Source organism: Acomys minous, assembly GCF_964271855.1.
Source record: "Acomys minous genome assembly, chromosome: 13".
NCBI classification, from domain to species: Eukaryota; Metazoa; Chordata; class Mammalia; order Rodentia; family Muridae; genus Acomys; species Acomys minous.
In genome coordinates this window covers 17,246,168-17,263,906 of record NC_140495.1, presented here as the reverse complement: position 1 = coordinate 17,263,906, position 17,739 = coordinate 17,246,168, and the positions used below count along the sequence as shown (strand labels likewise).

The window sequence follows — 17,739 nt, the reverse complement described above, 5'->3', positions numbered from 1 at the left end:
CACTTTGCCCAGTCATATCAAAGGTATGTGCTACTTTTTGTTTGTATCAAAGATGCAAGCCTTACAAGAAATTTCTCTTTAAACGTCCTTTTTAAATTAATTCTTCCTTTTGTTTTCCAATTGTAAGCAGCAGACTTTATCCACAGGGTAGAACAAAGGAGATAAATATACTGAGCAGGCAGAGGTGGATTATCTTACAAATCAAAACGCAAAAGGCAATAAGCTTTAGTGTATATAAAAGAACCAAGTGCTGAAAATGCAAAAGGCAATAAGCCAAGGTATATATAAAAGAACCAAGGGCAATTGCATAGCAAATGAGATTTATATAAAAGAAAAGCATACCTGCTAAGCTCATAAATGACAGGAGACTGAGGAACAAAGGAATATAAACAGCTGGGGAAGGGGGTTTGCTGCGAGACTGTGTCTCCTTGTCAGAAGGAAGCTACACGTATGAAGTCTCACTGGTGTTGACAGGCCCCCCGTATGAACAAACAGCATGAAACCGACAGTATGCCAAAGGGAATGGGGGAAGCCCATGAGGCCTCAACTGAGGAAGGCTGGCAGCAGGAGAGATGGTCTTCCCCAAAGGGGTGGGCACCAATTGGCTGTCCAGTGCTAACAGCCCTGAAAACATGCATGCAAGTACCATTGCACATACCCATATACATTGTGAGCACCCACTGGCAGCTCACAACCACATGCAACTCCAGTTCTGGAGTATCCAAGACCCCTTCTGATCTCCATGGGCTCCTGCGGGCATGGGGTGCACAGACGTACACACAAGCATATGCACACACACACACACACACACACACACGTACTCTCCTATTCCTCAATGCGTACAGCAGTCTCCTTTACGAATTATTATTTTATTGTACTATGGAGTCATTTGGCGGCCAAGAAACCATTGGCGAGTTTTGCTTTGCTAGATCCCGAGCTCAAGAATTCTCCAGCACCTAAAGGAAGATACGTGCTTTTGGGCACCCTTCGCAGAGTTGTTGGGTCTTCCTCCATATAGCAGGTGCTGGCCATATTTAGTTCCGCCCTGACTCTCTGCTTGGGAGAGGAGATGCTGAATCACCAGCCATGCGAGAAGCAGAGAAACAGATGCAGGCTTGCTTGGGGAGGGTGCTGAGATCTGCCTGGGAATGCTTCCACAGATGACACTCGTCATGTAATGGGGCTGGAGTGGGGGGGGGTGTCGTTTTATAAATGCAGGCAAGCCCTTCCTATTATAAAAGCTTCAGTGATTAACAGTATCTGCATTGCGCTTACAGTTCACAGCGTTGGCTCTTGTTCCTTCCTGCTTTTTCAGCTAAGACAGGGACATGTCATCCGCATCTCAATAATAGACTGGGAGACATAATGGCTGGCTTTCTGAACACAGTGCTCCTGTTCTGAAACTCTGCACTCTGCCCATTGGGTATGCCCAGAACCACCACACACCGGTCCGTTCCCATGTATACTCACTCTCCGTCCAGGAGGGCCTTGAGACCCCTGAAGTCCACTCCCGCCTTTCAAGCCTTGAGAGAGCTGAAAACAGGAACACACAGTGTAGTTTTACACATTCTATCTCTTTGTAGGCTATCTCAGGTTCTAATTTTATTTTATTTTATTTTATTTTATTTTATATGTGCCAGTGTTTTGCCTGTATCTGTAGACAGAGACCGTGTGCATGCAGGTCCACAGAAGCAAGATGGCATCAGGTCCCCTAGAGCCGGAGTTACAGATGGTTGTGAGCCACTATGTGGGTGCTGAGACTGAACCCAGAACCTCTGCAAGAGCAGCAATTGCTCTTAACCCCTGAGCCATCTCTCCAGCCCTGCAATTATCTTAGTTTAAACGGAATGTTATACTTCTCAGAAATGGTTTTTAAAAGAACAGCTGGACTGAGGGATGAATCTCTGTGTCAGAGTGCTTGCCTAGAATGTGCAGTCCCATCCTTAGCATCATGGATAATAATGGTGAGAATGAATGATAATTTAATTAAAATTTTAAAAACAGCAGTTTATTCAAATCAGGTGAATTCCTTGCCCATAATACAAGCCTCCAACTCTTAGTCATTGGTGAACATCTACTTCCTTTTTGTCCCCTTTATTTAGTGGCATGCATTGCGCTGACACTGGCTATAAACTTAAATATAAATTGGTCATAAGCTGGGATTGGTGCTAATGAAAAAAAATGGGGCGCATAAAGATGGTATAAGAAACCTCTCAGCATCTGGGTGGGGTGGTGCATACCTGTAATCCGAGCACTCAGGGAGGCAGAGGCAGGCCAATCTCAGAGTTCAAGGCCAGCCTGGTCTACAAAGCAAGTCCAGGACAGTCAGGGCTACACAGAGAAACCCTGTCTCATGGGAATAAAACAAAGCAAAACTCTTTGCTATGAAGGTCAAATAATAAGGCTGAAGAGATGACTCTGAGGTTAAGAGCACTTTCTGTTCTTGCACTGGAAGCCAAGTTTAGTTCCTGGCACCAACGTGGTCTTTCACAACTATCTGTAACTCCAAGTGATCCAGAGTCTTCTTTGGTCCTCCAAGAGCACATACATGGTACACATGCGCACATGCAAACACTCACACATGTAAAATAGAAATAAGTGTGTTTGTTTTGTCTTATGTCAATGTGGTTTTGTTTCATCATATATATTGCATTGTACTGTACTGTATTGTATTGATTGGATTCCCTTAGACGCCTGCTTGTCTTCCAATGAGAGACAGAAAGAGCAGGGATCCGATGGAAGGGGATGTGGTGAGGAACTGAGAGGAGTAGAAGGAGAAAAACAGTAATCAGGATATGTTATATGAAAAAAAAGATTTATTTTTCAATAAAATTAAAAATAAATATTTTAAAAATTGGGGCTGGAGAGATGGCTCATGATTAAGAGCACTGTTTGTTCTTCCAGAGGTTCTGAGGTCAATTCCCAGCAACCACATGATGGTTCACAACCATCTATAATGTGATCCGGTGCCCTCTTCTGGCCTGCAAGTATACATGCAGCTAGAGTACTCGTATACATAAAAATAAATAAATCTTTAAAAATATATATTTTAAAATCAATATAAGCAGTAAACATCAAACCTCTACTCTGATTTGGCCAATGGACATGACATTCTCCACAGTTATGTGGAGAGCGGGAACTGACTCTGACATGAACTCTGGTGGGGAGACCTGGTGGCACTCAAGAGAAAGAATAAGCAAGCTACCAAGATGAGACTTGATAGCCTATGACCAATAGTGGGGGAGGAGGTCCTCCTCGGTCATAGACCTAGGGGCAGGGAATAGGGTGAAAGTGGGAGGGAGGGAGGGGTGGGAGGATACACAATGGGATAACAAGTGAGATGTAATCTGAACAAATTAATAAAAATAATTGAAAAAAATCAGATAATAAAAATAACTTCCCACACATAGGATGGTGCATGAGTGGATTATGTTTATTCCCCAGACTCAAAGTGATAGAGAAATACTAACAAGTTATATGCAGCCTAATGAAAGGACCTGTTGAAATGCATCTCTTCCACACCCAGGGTAACAGAGACATTGCACTCAGACGTCAAAATAAACGGATGCTTGTCTCAGACCTTTGTACTTAAGAAGCCATAATCTCTGTGCTTTGCTAATTAGAACACTTCAGTGTCCTCCCTTAAAACATCCCAACACATAGTAGAACCATCAGACAGCTCCCTGGGACACAGGGAAGACACCTGCTTCAATTCCAAAAGACTCAAGGCACTGGCATGTCTTCATCAGCCAGGCACCAGTTTGTAAACCTTAAAAATCATTACAACTCATTGGACCATCGAAGTGCAGGGCCATCAGTGACCGTGTGTGTCACTAGGTTCAGTTCTGATATTCAGGAAATATAGGCCTGAAGAAGGTGTGCCCAAGGTCATATGACTAGCTACTGGCTTTCATGATGCCCTTGGAATGGATCAACAATCCACATTTATCATTACAGTAAGAAAGCTGGGGCCTACAAAAGAAATGTTTATTCTTACTGGAATCATAGGCCACTTACAGTCAGTCCCTTGAATCCTTTGGGTCCAGGCCCCCCAGGAGTTCCAGGATCTCCAGCATCACCCTGATTCAGATATATTAAGATGTTAAAATTTTTTTTGCTATGAAAGAATTTTCATAGAGAATTTTCTCTAATAAATACTTAAACTGGTCTTATAATCATTATATAATGAAAGCTAGTACAGTAATAAACACATCTTGAGATGGAATTCAGAACTAAACCATTCTTAAAACTGTTTTCAATACTCTAATAATCCAAGTATTCATATATAAATATAAACTCCAGGACCAACCAGTTGCTAAAAACAACCAGAGAATATGCTAGAAAACAGAAAGTATTGACTACCTAAAGTACTAAAGAGTGACTTCCTACTTCTATGAGTTATTGCTGGAAAAGTTGAATGTTTAAAAAAAATTAATCTTGGAGTAAAGAGATGTTCCAGCTGGTAACTGTGCTTGTGGCACAAGGCTGAGGTCCTGAGGTCAATCCCCTAGGATCCATGTAAAAGAGCCAGATGTAGAGGTGCACATCTGTGACATTAGCACTCCTGTGTCAACATCCCTCCCACTACACACACACTACATTTTCAAAGTTTAAGAATTTATTTAAAAGTTGTGGAAGCATGCACAAGACCTTCTCAAACTCAAGCCAGGACAAAACCCCAGCATGGGATACAGGGAGGGGTAGACAGGAAGTCCCACCCCTAGCTAAAATGCTATTGGCAATTGATAGCTTTGAGGAGATGGGGAGTCAATTTTCTGTATGAGTACCACCCTAGGTATGCTGACCCTCCTCCAGTGGAAGGCCACACATCCAAGAGTATAAGGGCAGGACAAATTGTACTTGATGAGGTTTTTTGTTTTCCATTTTTTTGTTTTTTAATGGCAGGGGCAGTTGGTAGGATGAAAGGAAAATAATCTATGAGAAAATGGGGGATGGGTAAATATTATCAAGATACACTGCAAAAAATTCTTAAAGAACTAATAAAAAAAAGAAAATAACCAAAGATGTAAAAATAAATTTAAAAAAAAAACACAAAGATTTATTTAAAGAAACTCAGTCTAACTTTGGTATTAGTTATTTGTTTATATGCCCTTTTCACATTGATCAATAAGTTGTTACACTTCTCTGTCAATAAATGAGAAAATTGATCCTTTGTAATGAGAACTCTTTTTCTGGGAGTTATTTACGTAGTCTCTTCCTAACCTCTGTGTGCCTCAGGTAATCCATCAGCAAAGAGCACGTTTCAGGTGTCCTGACACTTGGCTCTGCTCTTGGAGTTGCTTTGTTACTCTACTTTAGACCCAGAGTTCTCTCCTTGATTGGGGCATTACAGGGACAAAGGCATTCTGGGTCTTGGGAACTCATAAGACAAAACCCTAGTGTACAAGTTGTGATGAGGACGGCTCCCGATGAGATCACAGGCGCGTCTGTAAGCATGCAGACAGATTCTCTAATAGACAATGAGGATTTTGGAAAATGTTGGGTCAAGAAAAAAAGATGTTGGGTGTAATTAGGCTACACTTTGGGGGTAAAAGAAATCTAGTGAACATGATATTTGGGGTCAATTGACAGAGGGAAGATGGAAATAGGAGACCACTGAGCAGAAAGTGGGGATTTGCAGGTGCGAGGAACCAAACGTCGAAACAATGCTGGACCAGAAACAATTGCCAAGGTGGTGAGTGAGGTCACCAAGCTGGAGAACTCATCCAGAGAGGCTGTCTGGAGGCTGGGGTTCAAGGTCGGGATATGGATCACTGGGGTGAGGTAGGCGGGGCATCAGGCAACCAAGGACAGGATGTGATCTTTTCCGATCACAGGGTTAAGATGTCCTTTCCTAATGAAGCCCAGAGGAGGAAACTGACCAGCACCCCAACTCCTCCTCACATCCCACTGTACCCAGACCAAAGGCTCATCTCATTTCTCAAGAAGGCCATAGTAATAGCAAAAGAAGAAATTCTTATGCACCTCACCTTCTGTCCTGGGTCCCCAGGGAATCCTGTTGGGCCCTGAAATTTTCAGCAGAGAACATATGTAAGTCCACTTCCTCCACACCATCATTTCTTCTTGGTATATTTGATTTATCAGCTGGGAATATAATTGATTTGCATTTTTACCTTAACTCCTTTTCGTCCCATCTGACCATAGCCTGGGATGCCATAATCGCCCTGTAAGCACATCAGTTAATTTCAGTTTCTCAAGAGCTATCTAAATGAGGTGATGTCTTCTTTCCCCTGTACTGGGGATTGAACCCAGAGCCTCTTGTATGCTTGCTGAATATTCTACCACTGAGCTACAGTCCCAGCGCCCTTACTTCCTGATGTGTACTCTCTTACATCTTTGGCAAGCTCCACTCTACAACCACTGCAGGAGGCAGAGAGGTAACTGCTCTGGGTTTGTGCATTCACCAATTTCTTACCTGGAAAATTAGGAGTTGATCTAAAAATATATACATATATGACTGAGGAATTCAACCAAAGTTTTATAAATGGGGGCTGGAGAGACAGCTCTGTGGTTAAGAGCACTGGCTGATCTTGCAGAAGACCTGAGTTCAATTCCCCTCACCCGCACAGTGGCTCACGACCATCTTTAGCTCCACTTCCAGGGGATCTGGTGCCTTCTGGAATCCACAGGCACCAGGCAATCACATGGTGCACAGACATACATGCAGACACTCATACTAATATATATAAAAAAATAAATCTTTTTTTAAAAAGAACTATAAATGGTGAATAGATATCAGTGGGGAAATATATTCATCCTCATTGGTAATAAAAAAAAAACCCTGAATTTGAAACAATTAATGAGTTACCACTTTGCCAACCCTGAAAAGGAAAAAGAAAAAGTTACAATAACGGTTGTTGATCTTGAGACCTTAAAACAGTGGTTCTCAGCCTTCTTAATGCTGCCACCCTTTGGTACAATTCCTCATGTTGTGGTGACCCAGAACCATAAAATTATTTCATTGCTACTGTTATGAATCATGATGTAAATATCTGATATGCAGGATATCTGATATGTGACCTCTGTGGGAGTTGCGACCCACAGGTTGTCCTAAAGCAATCAGGTTCCTGTACATAGCACATGGGCCCACATAGTGTTTAAATCTTTCTAAGAGTACTTTAAAATATATTTCAAAGGCCTTATTAAATATATACATAATCAACCTAGCTATGAAAATTCTAGAACTTTCTATACAGAAATTAACTACAGCATTAGAGATTTAGCTCAGTGGTAGAACCCTTGCCCGGCACACATGGAGCCTAGGGTTGTATCCCCAGCCCCCAGCCCATTCCAAAAGAATTCACTGGAGTGTTGTTAGGACAGTGAGAAAAAAAAATGAAACAAATTAAATATCTAATAATAAGAGATCAGCCAAAAACACAGCCTGTGCCCAAGCCGAGTGCCTCTGCTGGTCCTCAATAAACTGATTAAAGAGCCACATTAATAGTGGGACACACAGGAGGAGGCTTATTCATTGAGGCCATTGGGAAGAGAGGCAAAGAGACTTGGGGAACCCTTCAGGGGAACACTTTGAAGCTACTGACGGGACACTGAGAGAACAGGGTAGGGAGGAGTCTCCCCGGAGGCAGCAGGCAACTGAGTGATGCAGTTTCTCTCTCTGCTCTGTCTAGGATGTTAAAGGTAAATGCCTCAAAGGAGCCAGAGTAAGGTCAGGCCAGGCTGGTTGTGTTGCTGCCAGTGGCTTCCCATTTTCATGCCAAGGACACTTTTATCTCCCCCCCTTTTTTTTTTTATTTATTTCTTTTTGAATATTCATGTTTCAAACCAATCACAAAACAACAGGCACTTCTTTCCTTGCTTGTTTTGCTATGGGGATCTCCTATAGCCCGGGATTTTATGTCCTGCTCCTCAGTTCAACTTTTTTACATTTTGTATGTGAGATTTATGTGGTCTAGTGTTTGCCTTTTTGTGCCTCGTTCTTTTAATTTTTTGGTTTGTTTTGGGGTTTTTGGTTTTTTGTTTGCTTGTTTGTTTTTTAGATTTTTAAAATGTTTTTGTCTGCCTTCTTTTAGTTTATGTAACAATTTACAGGTTCAACCATGTTGTCATATATGGCAGGATTTCCATATTATTTTAAAGCCTGAATAGTATTTCACCACATAGATATACCACAGTGTGTTTATCCATTCATCCGCTGGTGGACACTTTGGGTTGACTCAATATCTTGGCTATACTTGGAAATTTTTTCTCCTATTTAATATCTACATATAATTGTACAATTAACACAAAATGACTTTCCCTCTAGTGACTGTCCCTAGCTGGGATTTTGGTTCAGTAGAGCAACTGGGCCTGGGTGCAAGTCTTAAAAAAGCAGTGGCCTGTTCCTTGACCCTCCCCTGCTTCTTGTCATCCCGGGGTTTTGCAAGGGGAGAAAGGTGGCCCGTTTTGTGGTTCAACCAAAATGTACACACACGGCCATGCTGGTTGTTAAGATACTGAAATGTCCCCTTCGTGCTCACCTGTTACTCTCTCTGCCTTTACCTCATCTCCTCGACGCCGCCCCCCAAACACACACACACAGCCAAAAGGCAGGTACACAGGAAAGCAGCAACAGATGGAGAACTGCCCCAGATCTTCCCACCCCAGGCACTGGGGCCCATGCTGCCTGCCCGCCCCTGCCACCTTCCCCTCGCCTCAGCACTGAATACCCAAAGCCTCATACCTGTTCTCCTCGCTGTCCAGCGGGCCCCACTGGCCCTGGGTTTCCAGGAACTCCAGGTTCCCCCTAGTAAAGGGAAAGAAAAAAAAAAAAAACTTCAGGCCAGCAAAGCCAAACTGCCGCAAGCAGATCTGTCCACTGAGTGAGGGCACACAAGGACCTCAGTGAGCAGCTGGCACTTAGTAGGGCTGCGGTGAAAGACACAACACGGTCTACCCGGAGGATAGAGGAACACATCAGGCACAGGTCGGGCTGAGCTCTCGGGACTTTTAAAGGCTGCATAGTGCTCGTGTGTGTGTGTGTGTGTGTGTGTGTGTGTGTGTGTGTGTGTGTGTATCACTGTATCACAGTGTTTCCTGCTTCCCTAGTATCAATGGATTGAAGGAAAAGGAAAGGTAGAAACTTCACTCTGGGAAGAGCTGGCTCGTTGGCTAATGTGTTTACTCACACAATATTTGCTTATTGTTCCGGAAAATGAATGACTCAATATAATAAATGTAGTCCTGCTCTCACTGAGCACAGTGTGGTTAGAAAGAGAAAGGATGAGGTGGGCAATTAGAACCCTGTGACAATTACAACTAAGTGACTCTGGGAGAGGGGAAAAGTTGGCTGTGGGGAATACAGGGGGTGGGACAGGAAGAAGCTGAACTGAGAAGCCTTGGAGTTCAATAGGGAAAGGTGAGCTTCTCCCGCTGCCCACACCCAGGAATGATGGGCAAATAACACTGTAAGTAAATTGAAGGTGTGAGGTAATTATGATAGCGAGTGCATATGTGTATATGTTGACATGACTGCCGCAATCATGTGGACTCACACGTCTCTCACACCGCTTGTTAATACTCTTCCATTTGGGTTTGGCTTTTTCTTGTTGATCTGTGAGCATGCATATGTTCAGATGTGTGTGTGCACGTGTGTGTGTGTGTGTGTGTGTGTGTGTGTATGAAGGTCAGAGGTCAATATCCGGTGCCTTCCCCAGTCACTCTCCACTTCATTTTGTGAGACAGGCTCTCAGGAAACCTGGAGATCACCAATACAGTGAGATTGGTTGGACAGCATGCCTGTACCCAGCATTTTACATGGGTTTTAGAGGATCAAACTCATGTTCCCATGTTGTAGACCAAGTAATAATAATAATAATAATAATAATAATAATAATAATAATAATAATAACAACAACAACAATAACAATAATAACAATAATAATAATAATATATTAATACTTATTATTATTATTGTTTGAAGACTTTCCCTATGGAAAACCAACAACAATTTTCTAGACTCAGTATAAGATGAAATTTTGGGTCCTTGGCTCAAATATGAAAGAGTTTTGAGGCCTTGACAAGAGAGTACTAAGCCTAGCAAGGTACCTCTGTGACCAACTACATCCCAGGCCCTGAAGGATAAAAGCAGAGGGCTCGGGTCAACATGAAGCCAGTTGACTCTCTAGCAAATCTTCACCACAGCACTTTAGCCACCATAGGCCTGAGTGAGACCAAAAAGGAAACAGGAAAGAGAGTCCAAATACTTCACTCCGCTCATCTCAGCCAATGGATGCCTTCCTGCGCAGGGAACATAGGCACTAAAGAGATTTCTCAGCAGCGTGTTGTGAAGGGCAGGGGACTGTCTCTCCTTGGAACTGGAATGGCTTTCTAGGGTTAGGCAGAACGGAGTTCTCCACTCGGTGGATGGGAGAGACCATGCTAGCAGGATGCAGGTGGTCTGAGCATGGGGCTTGGATTGAGTCGTGTGAGGAATTTTCACATGGCTTTCCCAGTATTTGAAACCACTGAGAAATAATGTTTACCTTTCTCCCCCCAAATCCAGGTCTTCCGATGCTCCCTCTCATTCCTACTGGCCCAGGAGAACCCTGAAAATAAAAAGAGTGAGAGATGCAAGAGCCGCCACTGCAGGACTTTCCCACACCATTCCCAACAGCCCCAGAGGGCCTCCTTAACAGGGGATGCCAGGGGAAAGACGGTAACCTAGGTAACAGACCAAGGCTCTGCCTTCACTGGTGCATATGTGACCTTGGGGCATGGGGGTGGGGGCGGGGGCGAAGGCTTCCTTAACTCATCCAGTTATTCTCTCCAAGTGAGGGGAAACTATCAGCAAGGTTAGAATAGAACATATCAGTGCCACGTGCACATCCCACAGAACTGTGGACATCCATCATGGCATATATAGGGCATGTTTCAATATCTCAACCTAAAACTGGGCATAAACATCCTTCACTCAACCTGCTAGGAAGAAGTAACTGAGCACCTTGGGGCATCCCTCGCCTTCTGAGCTCTCACTGGCCAAACTGAAGAACTCAATAGAATCGAGTGCCTCACCATCCAAATTCATTCCTCACTTGGGAATCTCACTCAAATGCTGAATTAGAAAAGTGGGCTTCAGGATCCAACATAATTGAGTAATCACGGATCTTTACACAGTCAAATATCTGCGGTCAATGGAGAGACAGCTAGATGGCACAGAGAAAAAAATTTAAAGTGCAAGAAGAATGATTCATTTGGGTTGGACACAGCCATCACTTGGCAGCATTTTTATGTCTTCCAAATGTTTCCCTGGGCTGAGGGAGTGAGTCTGTGCTTTCAGAGTAAAAGATCACCAAAGGAGAAATGGAATTGTGTCAGCTAGGTATGAGGGATCTGACCTGAGCTTTAAAAAAAAAAAAAAAAAAGTATCCATAGCAACAAAAAAAAAGAAAGAAAGAAAGAAAGAAAGAAAGAAAGAAAGAAAGAAAGAAAGAAATGTTTCATAGATGACACAAAATACACTATACACTCAGGCAGTCTGCAGTAAGAACAAACTAAAGGTTGGGAGTCATTGCCCTATTGTCTGCAAGTCACTCACCTGAGGTCCCGGATACCCTTGACTTCCTTCTTCTCCTTTCCCACCACGATTTCCACTCGGCCCCTTTTTGTGGTGACAACAATACAATGTGGATGTCAATGAAACTCAGTCTCTTTGTAGATGCTTTTGAGACATCCCATGGAGGCAGAGCAATGGTTTACCCCTTCAAGCAGCCTTGCTGCTGTGAGATTAAGGCTCTTTTAGAAAATAACCGGGGACAAGCTCAGACACAGTGGCATAGATCTTATTAAGGGATTCCCTGCCTGGGCATAAGAGTCTCATCCTTCTTCCACAGGGAGAAATAAAAATAGATCAAAAATGGGAAAAAAAATAACCCCATAGAGAAAAGAAGACACAAATAACCATCGAATGTATTCCTTTGATGGTTTGCTGGACCAAGGTGCTTTGTTAATGTGTAAAATACAGGAAGTGGTAGTTTCAAGTTGGCGCTAAACAACACATGGTGATGGATGTCTGACAGCTGTGTAGAAGTTTATCTCTCTGTCATATTTCATGTGTGGGTCTCACATACTTCTCTTGTGTAGCTGGGGAGACTAGAAGGAAAATGGTCCCTGCCCAGCAGGAAATCACTAAGCCTCAGGCCACAAGTATCAAAAGATCCCAGAGCATCTGAAATGATTGCTATCCCACACCCAGCCCTAAAAGCATCCAGAGAGATCTAGATGGATCCCATGGTTACTCATCATGGCTAATGCACCAGATAGACCTCAGAAATAATCAAGAGAATCCAAATTAGTTTTGAGTTGATAATCTGGAACTTTCTAGAAGGAAAACGAGGTCCTCAAAAGGCCTTAAAATAGGCATTTCTACACAGACATTTTCAGACACATCAAAGCTTAGAGTGAGCTTGGCACAGAGTGACAACACCTAGGGGTCCAGCAAAGCCATCCTCAAGGAATGATCGTGGCTTCTTCCAATCAGAGAAAACAGGGCAGATGCCCTTACTTCTGACACTTGTGTCACTAGAAGCAATTGGGGGACTGATGACATCCAGTGTAAAGTAATAATAATAATGTATTATTGAGCTGTTAATTGCTCATTCTTTCCAGTACAGAGTGCACTCTCCCCCTACCAAGGGTTATTAATGAGCTGCAAATGTTAAAGCAGCTTTGATGGAACAAAGTAAAAACTGAGAATTATCTACCGTGATGAGAAATGCACAAGGTGGTGGTTGCAGACTGAATTTTTACCAGCTGTGTGCATTTTAAGTTTTTATTATTTATTTTTAATCATGCGTGTATGTGTGCATCTGCACATGAGTGCAGTTGCTCAAGGAAGCCAGAAGAGGGCGTCAGATCCTCTGAAGCTGCAGTTACAAGCTGTTGTGAGCCATCCTATCTGGGTGCTGGACATCTAGTATTATGTGCTCTGAGCCACAGAGCCATCTTTCCAGCCCCTCTGTTGTATGCTTTTATACTGTGCTACCTGCCTTCTTCTCACCAGAATGGCTCCACACCACTTGCCCACACTTATGTAACACCCCAGCATACCTGTGGGCCTTGTAGTCCTTCAGGTCCCTGTGCACCTTGAGGCCCCAGGCTTCCTGCTTCCCCCTAATGAACAAGAGTTTTCAGTGTTATTTTTTCTGCATGGTTCTCATAGAGATCGTTTGCTTCGTCTGCCATGGCTCATCCCTTATGCTAGCTAGGATCTTGGTAGTTAAAGTTTGGTGTCTTTAAAAATTCAGTTATATTATGTAAACACGTTTTTTGTTTTAATCCCAGGTATAAGATATGGGGCTGCTTTAGACTGTCCACAGCAGCAGGGTATTCGCCTTGTGTGGACTCTGGGAGAGGTGTGGTCTTTGCTAGCTGCAGATAGTTTAGTTCTGAGGACTCTGGAGAAGGCATGGATGCCAGATCTGGGAGAGAGATGGTGACAGGGGTGGGGATGGGGGGCTCCAAGAAAAAAGAGGGATGCTGGTACTCTCCCTGCTACTCCTGGTTGCTGTTGGTGCATTTTGATGAAAAGAAATTGGAGATAGCCTGAAATGAAGACAGGACTTGCCCCAAGGAACACAATGACCCTAACCAGCAGGAAGTAGCTAAAGAGAGCTATGCCCCCTCTCCCCACTAACCTTCTTTCTCTCCTACCAAGTGTTGAGGGATTGGGGTGGAAGGGATTTGGGTAGAGAAGGGAGAAAGAAATATAAGAACCCCTAATAAAAAAGATTTTTTTAAAGCTAAAAAGAGGCCCTAACAGATCTTATTTTTCCAACTGCCAGGAAAGAGGTCAAGCATGTTTCTAATTCTCATAAAGATGGTGTTGCAAAGGACAATTGACTCAAACAAACTGGTGGTTTGAATGAGAGTGGACCACATAGGCTCATAGTGTTTGAATATTTGGTTTCCACATGATAGAACTGCTTGGGAAGGATTAGGAGGCGTGGCCTTGTTGGAAGACATGAGTTGGGGTGATCTTTGAAGTTTCTAAAGTACACACTAGACCCAGTCTCACCCTCTCTGCCTGCTGCCTTGGAGCTACTGCTCCAGCACCATGCTCCCTGCCATGATAGCCATGGACTAACCTTCTAACACTGTAAGCAAGTCCCCAGTCAAATGACTGTTTTTGTTTTTTGTTTTTTGGTTTTTCAAGACAGGGTTTCTCTGTGTAGCCTTGGCTGTCCTGGACTTACTTTGTAGACCAGGCTGGCCTTGAAATCATAGAGATCCGCCTGCCTCTGCCTCCCAAGTGCTGGGATTAAAGGCGTGTGCCACCACCGCCCGGCTAATGACTTCTTTTATAAGCTGCCTTAGTTATGGTGTCTCTTTACAGCAATAGAACACTGACTAAGACACAAATTTTGTTTGAAAATTCCATAATGACAGCAAATGCTTTGCATGCTAACTAAAAACAGGCTTAAAAGAAGAGGAGTATGGAAAAAATACCTAGAATGTGTGGTTAATAATAATAATAACTTGGGTATAATTAGCTAAGAAGAAGCAAGAATTTCACTTTCTTGCATAGTAGTTGCCAGCTCATGTGAAAGTCAGTTGAGTGTATGATAGTTGGGGTTGTACGTGTTCTGTTTACTTGTCAGGAGGTGCTTCTGAGGGAGGTTTTGCCTTTGTGAGGCCTGTCCTATTTCTGGAAGATGACTTATGGGATAGCTGCTTGTGTTTTCCATTAGTCAGTGGGTTTCATGCCAGGGGCCGAGCATGTTTACAACATCTCGTCAAACGGTGTTTACCTGGTACTATTTACTATTTACGTAGAATAAACGATCTCAATCTCCTCCCACAGAGGACAGGAAGTAAAAAGATGCTTACCAAGGGGCCCTGGAGCCCCCTCCGGCCTTCCACTCCCTGAAAAACCAAAAGCAAAGCATCAGTCAGTATGTCCAGACAGAAGGACCATCCCTAAGGCAAACCAGTCTCTCCCCTTCCCTGCTCATAGAGGGTTTCCTGGGGGCAGGTTTTCATACTGGGCATTTTAATGACACACTAACACTTAGGGGATTGATGGCAACCCAATGTAAAAGTCACTGCAGCCTCCACTCCAGTGTGACACCCCCTGATGATTATCGAGTGGGCTATTTGAAGGTCCAGATCACCCTGAAGAAACTGTTCCCCTCCTGGCAAACCCACAAAGCACTGTGTGCCATGAGGAAGACAGAGTGATATTTCTAGACACAGTGGTATGTCACATGGTATGTCACGTGGTAAGCCATGTGTACCCGGTGAAGTTTGGCTCTAGAAGATTCCTCAGGAAGGAAATGGCCCGTGGTGGCTGCTCCTTTATGCGACCTAGATGCTACTGATGGAGTTTGTCACAATAAAGCCAGGCTGGCCCCTCAACACTGTCTGAATCTATCTGGGAAGGAGTTCATGTCACCAGTGCAAGCTCCAGGGACAGAGGGGAGCCAAGACGGACGATGCCTAGGGCCCTGGATCCTAACTTATTTTCCCCAATCTATAGTGATAAAACCTGTTGGCATTACTCTCACTGAGAAAACCGTGGGACACTCTCAATTCATACTGTATTGTGATAACCAGCCAGGATTGTTTTAAACAATTGCATTTATTCAATTATTATATAGGAATGATTTCAGAACTGTCGTTTTTCTCTCAGTTACCCACAGTTCCTTACAATAGTCACCCAAATATCAGCTCCACCAGGTATTAGGCTTTTAAAATACCCTTTGGGAGACGTTACCCAAAGCAACTCGTCAGCTGTTTGTCTCTGGATATGACTAGTTGATGTTCTTGACACAGAAAAACAGAGAAGACTAAAAGCTCAGCAAAGGTGGATACTGTTGCCATGACTTCACATTCTGTCTCCATTAAAAAAGCAAAGGTAGAGGCAAGAGAGCTTTCTTCCCAGTTAAATGTGTCTGGTGCTGGTGCCGAGGACCCACATCAGGTGGTACCCAACTACCTGTCACTCCATCATCCTCTTTTGGCCTCTACAGGCACCTGAATGCAAGAGCACTATACATACACATGCACACACACACAAGTGAAAACTAAAAGCCAGGATGAGTTGGTCACAGTGGTTATGTGCCTATAATTGTACCACTTGAGAGGCCAAGGCACAAGGACCTTAAGTTCAAGACCAGCATGGTCTTCATAGTAAGCTCAGTGCCAGCCCGAGCGGCAGGATGAGAGAGAGACCCTGCCTCGAAAAGAAAAGGGGGTGGGTGGAGGAGAAAGGCTGGAAGGAAGAATAATGTTTGTTCTGTCTAATCATTTTGTACACCATTGTCCTTAGAGGCACGGCCTTAGAAATAGCGCACTCTCTTGCCTTTGGCTCCGCTATTTAAAAAGCCTCGGTGGCCCAAAGCAATTACACGTTAAATCTCCACTGTGTGAGCATGGACTCTAAAGTGAGATGGTCTGAGCTCAGAACCCAGCCCCGTCGCTTACTAGCTATTGTGGCCCAAGCCAGAGTCCCCTTGATTTGTTCGTGTACACTGTGGATCGGATGATAACAATCCACCTGGCGGGGGGGGGGGGGGCGTGCTATGAGGTTTAGCTGAATGAGTGTTTCAAATGGATTAGGTGAGGATCTGGTACAAAACGGATGATATATATATATATATAATTACAAATGTTATTAGGACTCTTCGCAAGCAGCCACCAAAAGGCCACAGGCCCGGAATGTGGCCTCCTGTGCGGTGGTCAGTATGTGGAGCCGTTGTGTTAGAAACAGCTGTTGCGATGATTCATTTATACAGGTTGAAGTTCAGTCGCACAGGGAGCCCATGCCTGGGGTTGAGCTGGGTTGTTTACAACCCATTATCCACTTAAGATGCTCTGAATCTCATAACGGAATCCTGGCCTACACTAGAAACATGGGGGTGGGAGGGAGGGAGGAGGATGAGGGTAGAAAAGCCCCAGGCTGCCTGGCTGTGAACATGAATATGAATGTTGCCTTATGTAATTCCAAAAGAGAAGCTGCAAAGCAGGGGAAATGGGTAAGAGATGGGGAGGGGGCTGAGGTCCTTCTGTCTTGTGCTAATTTAAAAGGCACTGACAAGTGTGTCCAAGGATTACTCCTACCCTGATCCCTAACGCCTCTGTTTTTAAAGTGCATGGTTTATGTGTCCGTTATAAACCTATTTCAAACTAAAATTCCCTTTCTCTTGAGCCAGCAGATATATTTATCTCTAAAATTTATAACACTTAGCTCATCCCACTGCTCTGCTGCTTCCCCCAGTTACATCTTAATCAACGTGAGCTGAGAAGGCACAGGCCCAGGGAAAGGCCCAAAAAGCATAGGAAGCCCAGCTCCTCTGGCTTAGCATCTTTGCTATTCAGGATAAACAAAGGCAGGTCCGGCTAGGATGGAACCCTGCCCCCTCGTTCCCAGGGAAAAGGGCAGCAGGCTATCACCATCAAGAATGACACCAATCCAACACTCAGAAAAGAAAGCCAAGTATTTTCCTTCCCTCTGAACAAATGGAGAATGCGAACATTCTTCTCTGTTAGCGTGTCTGTGCTGAGCGTGAGACAGAGGTTCTTTCAACACAAATGTCATCTCTGTGCCAGGGGTGGTGCGGCACACCTGTGACCCCAGCATACAGGAGGCAGGGGCTTGAGGCCAGCCTGATCTACATAGTGAGTTCTAGGCCAAACAGGGATACATAGCAGAACTGTTCCCTTGACCCTCTAGAAAAAACAAATAAGTAAGTAAGTAGCCACAAAGGGTGATATGGTTTC

The 17,739-nt window shown here is 43.9% G+C and overlaps 1 protein-coding gene across 1 annotated transcript in view; it reads right to left on the bottom strand.

Annotated features, from left to right (window-relative positions):
• COL6A5 (collagen type VI alpha 5 chain) overlaps nucleotides 1-17,739 on the bottom strand; it is a 97,759-nt gene that overhangs the window by 34,541 nt on the left and 45,479 nt on the right. The window contains exons 21-29 of the mRNA XM_084751670.1: nucleotides 14,848-14,883; nucleotides 13,069-13,131; nucleotides 11,558-11,620; nucleotides 10,506-10,568; nucleotides 8,705-8,767; nucleotides 6,135-6,185; nucleotides 5,991-6,026; nucleotides 4,018-4,080; nucleotides 1,471-1,533 (exon numbers count right to left, since the gene is read on the bottom strand). Coding sequence (XP_084607796.1) covers nucleotides 1,471-1,533; nucleotides 4,018-4,080; nucleotides 5,991-6,026; nucleotides 6,135-6,185; nucleotides 8,705-8,767; nucleotides 10,506-10,568; nucleotides 11,558-11,620; nucleotides 13,069-13,131; nucleotides 14,848-14,883 — 501 coding nt within the window. The remainder of the gene's footprint in view (nucleotides 1-1,470; nucleotides 1,534-4,017; nucleotides 4,081-5,990; nucleotides 6,027-6,134; nucleotides 6,186-8,704; nucleotides 8,768-10,505; nucleotides 10,569-11,557; nucleotides 11,621-13,068; nucleotides 13,132-14,847; nucleotides 14,884-17,739) is intronic.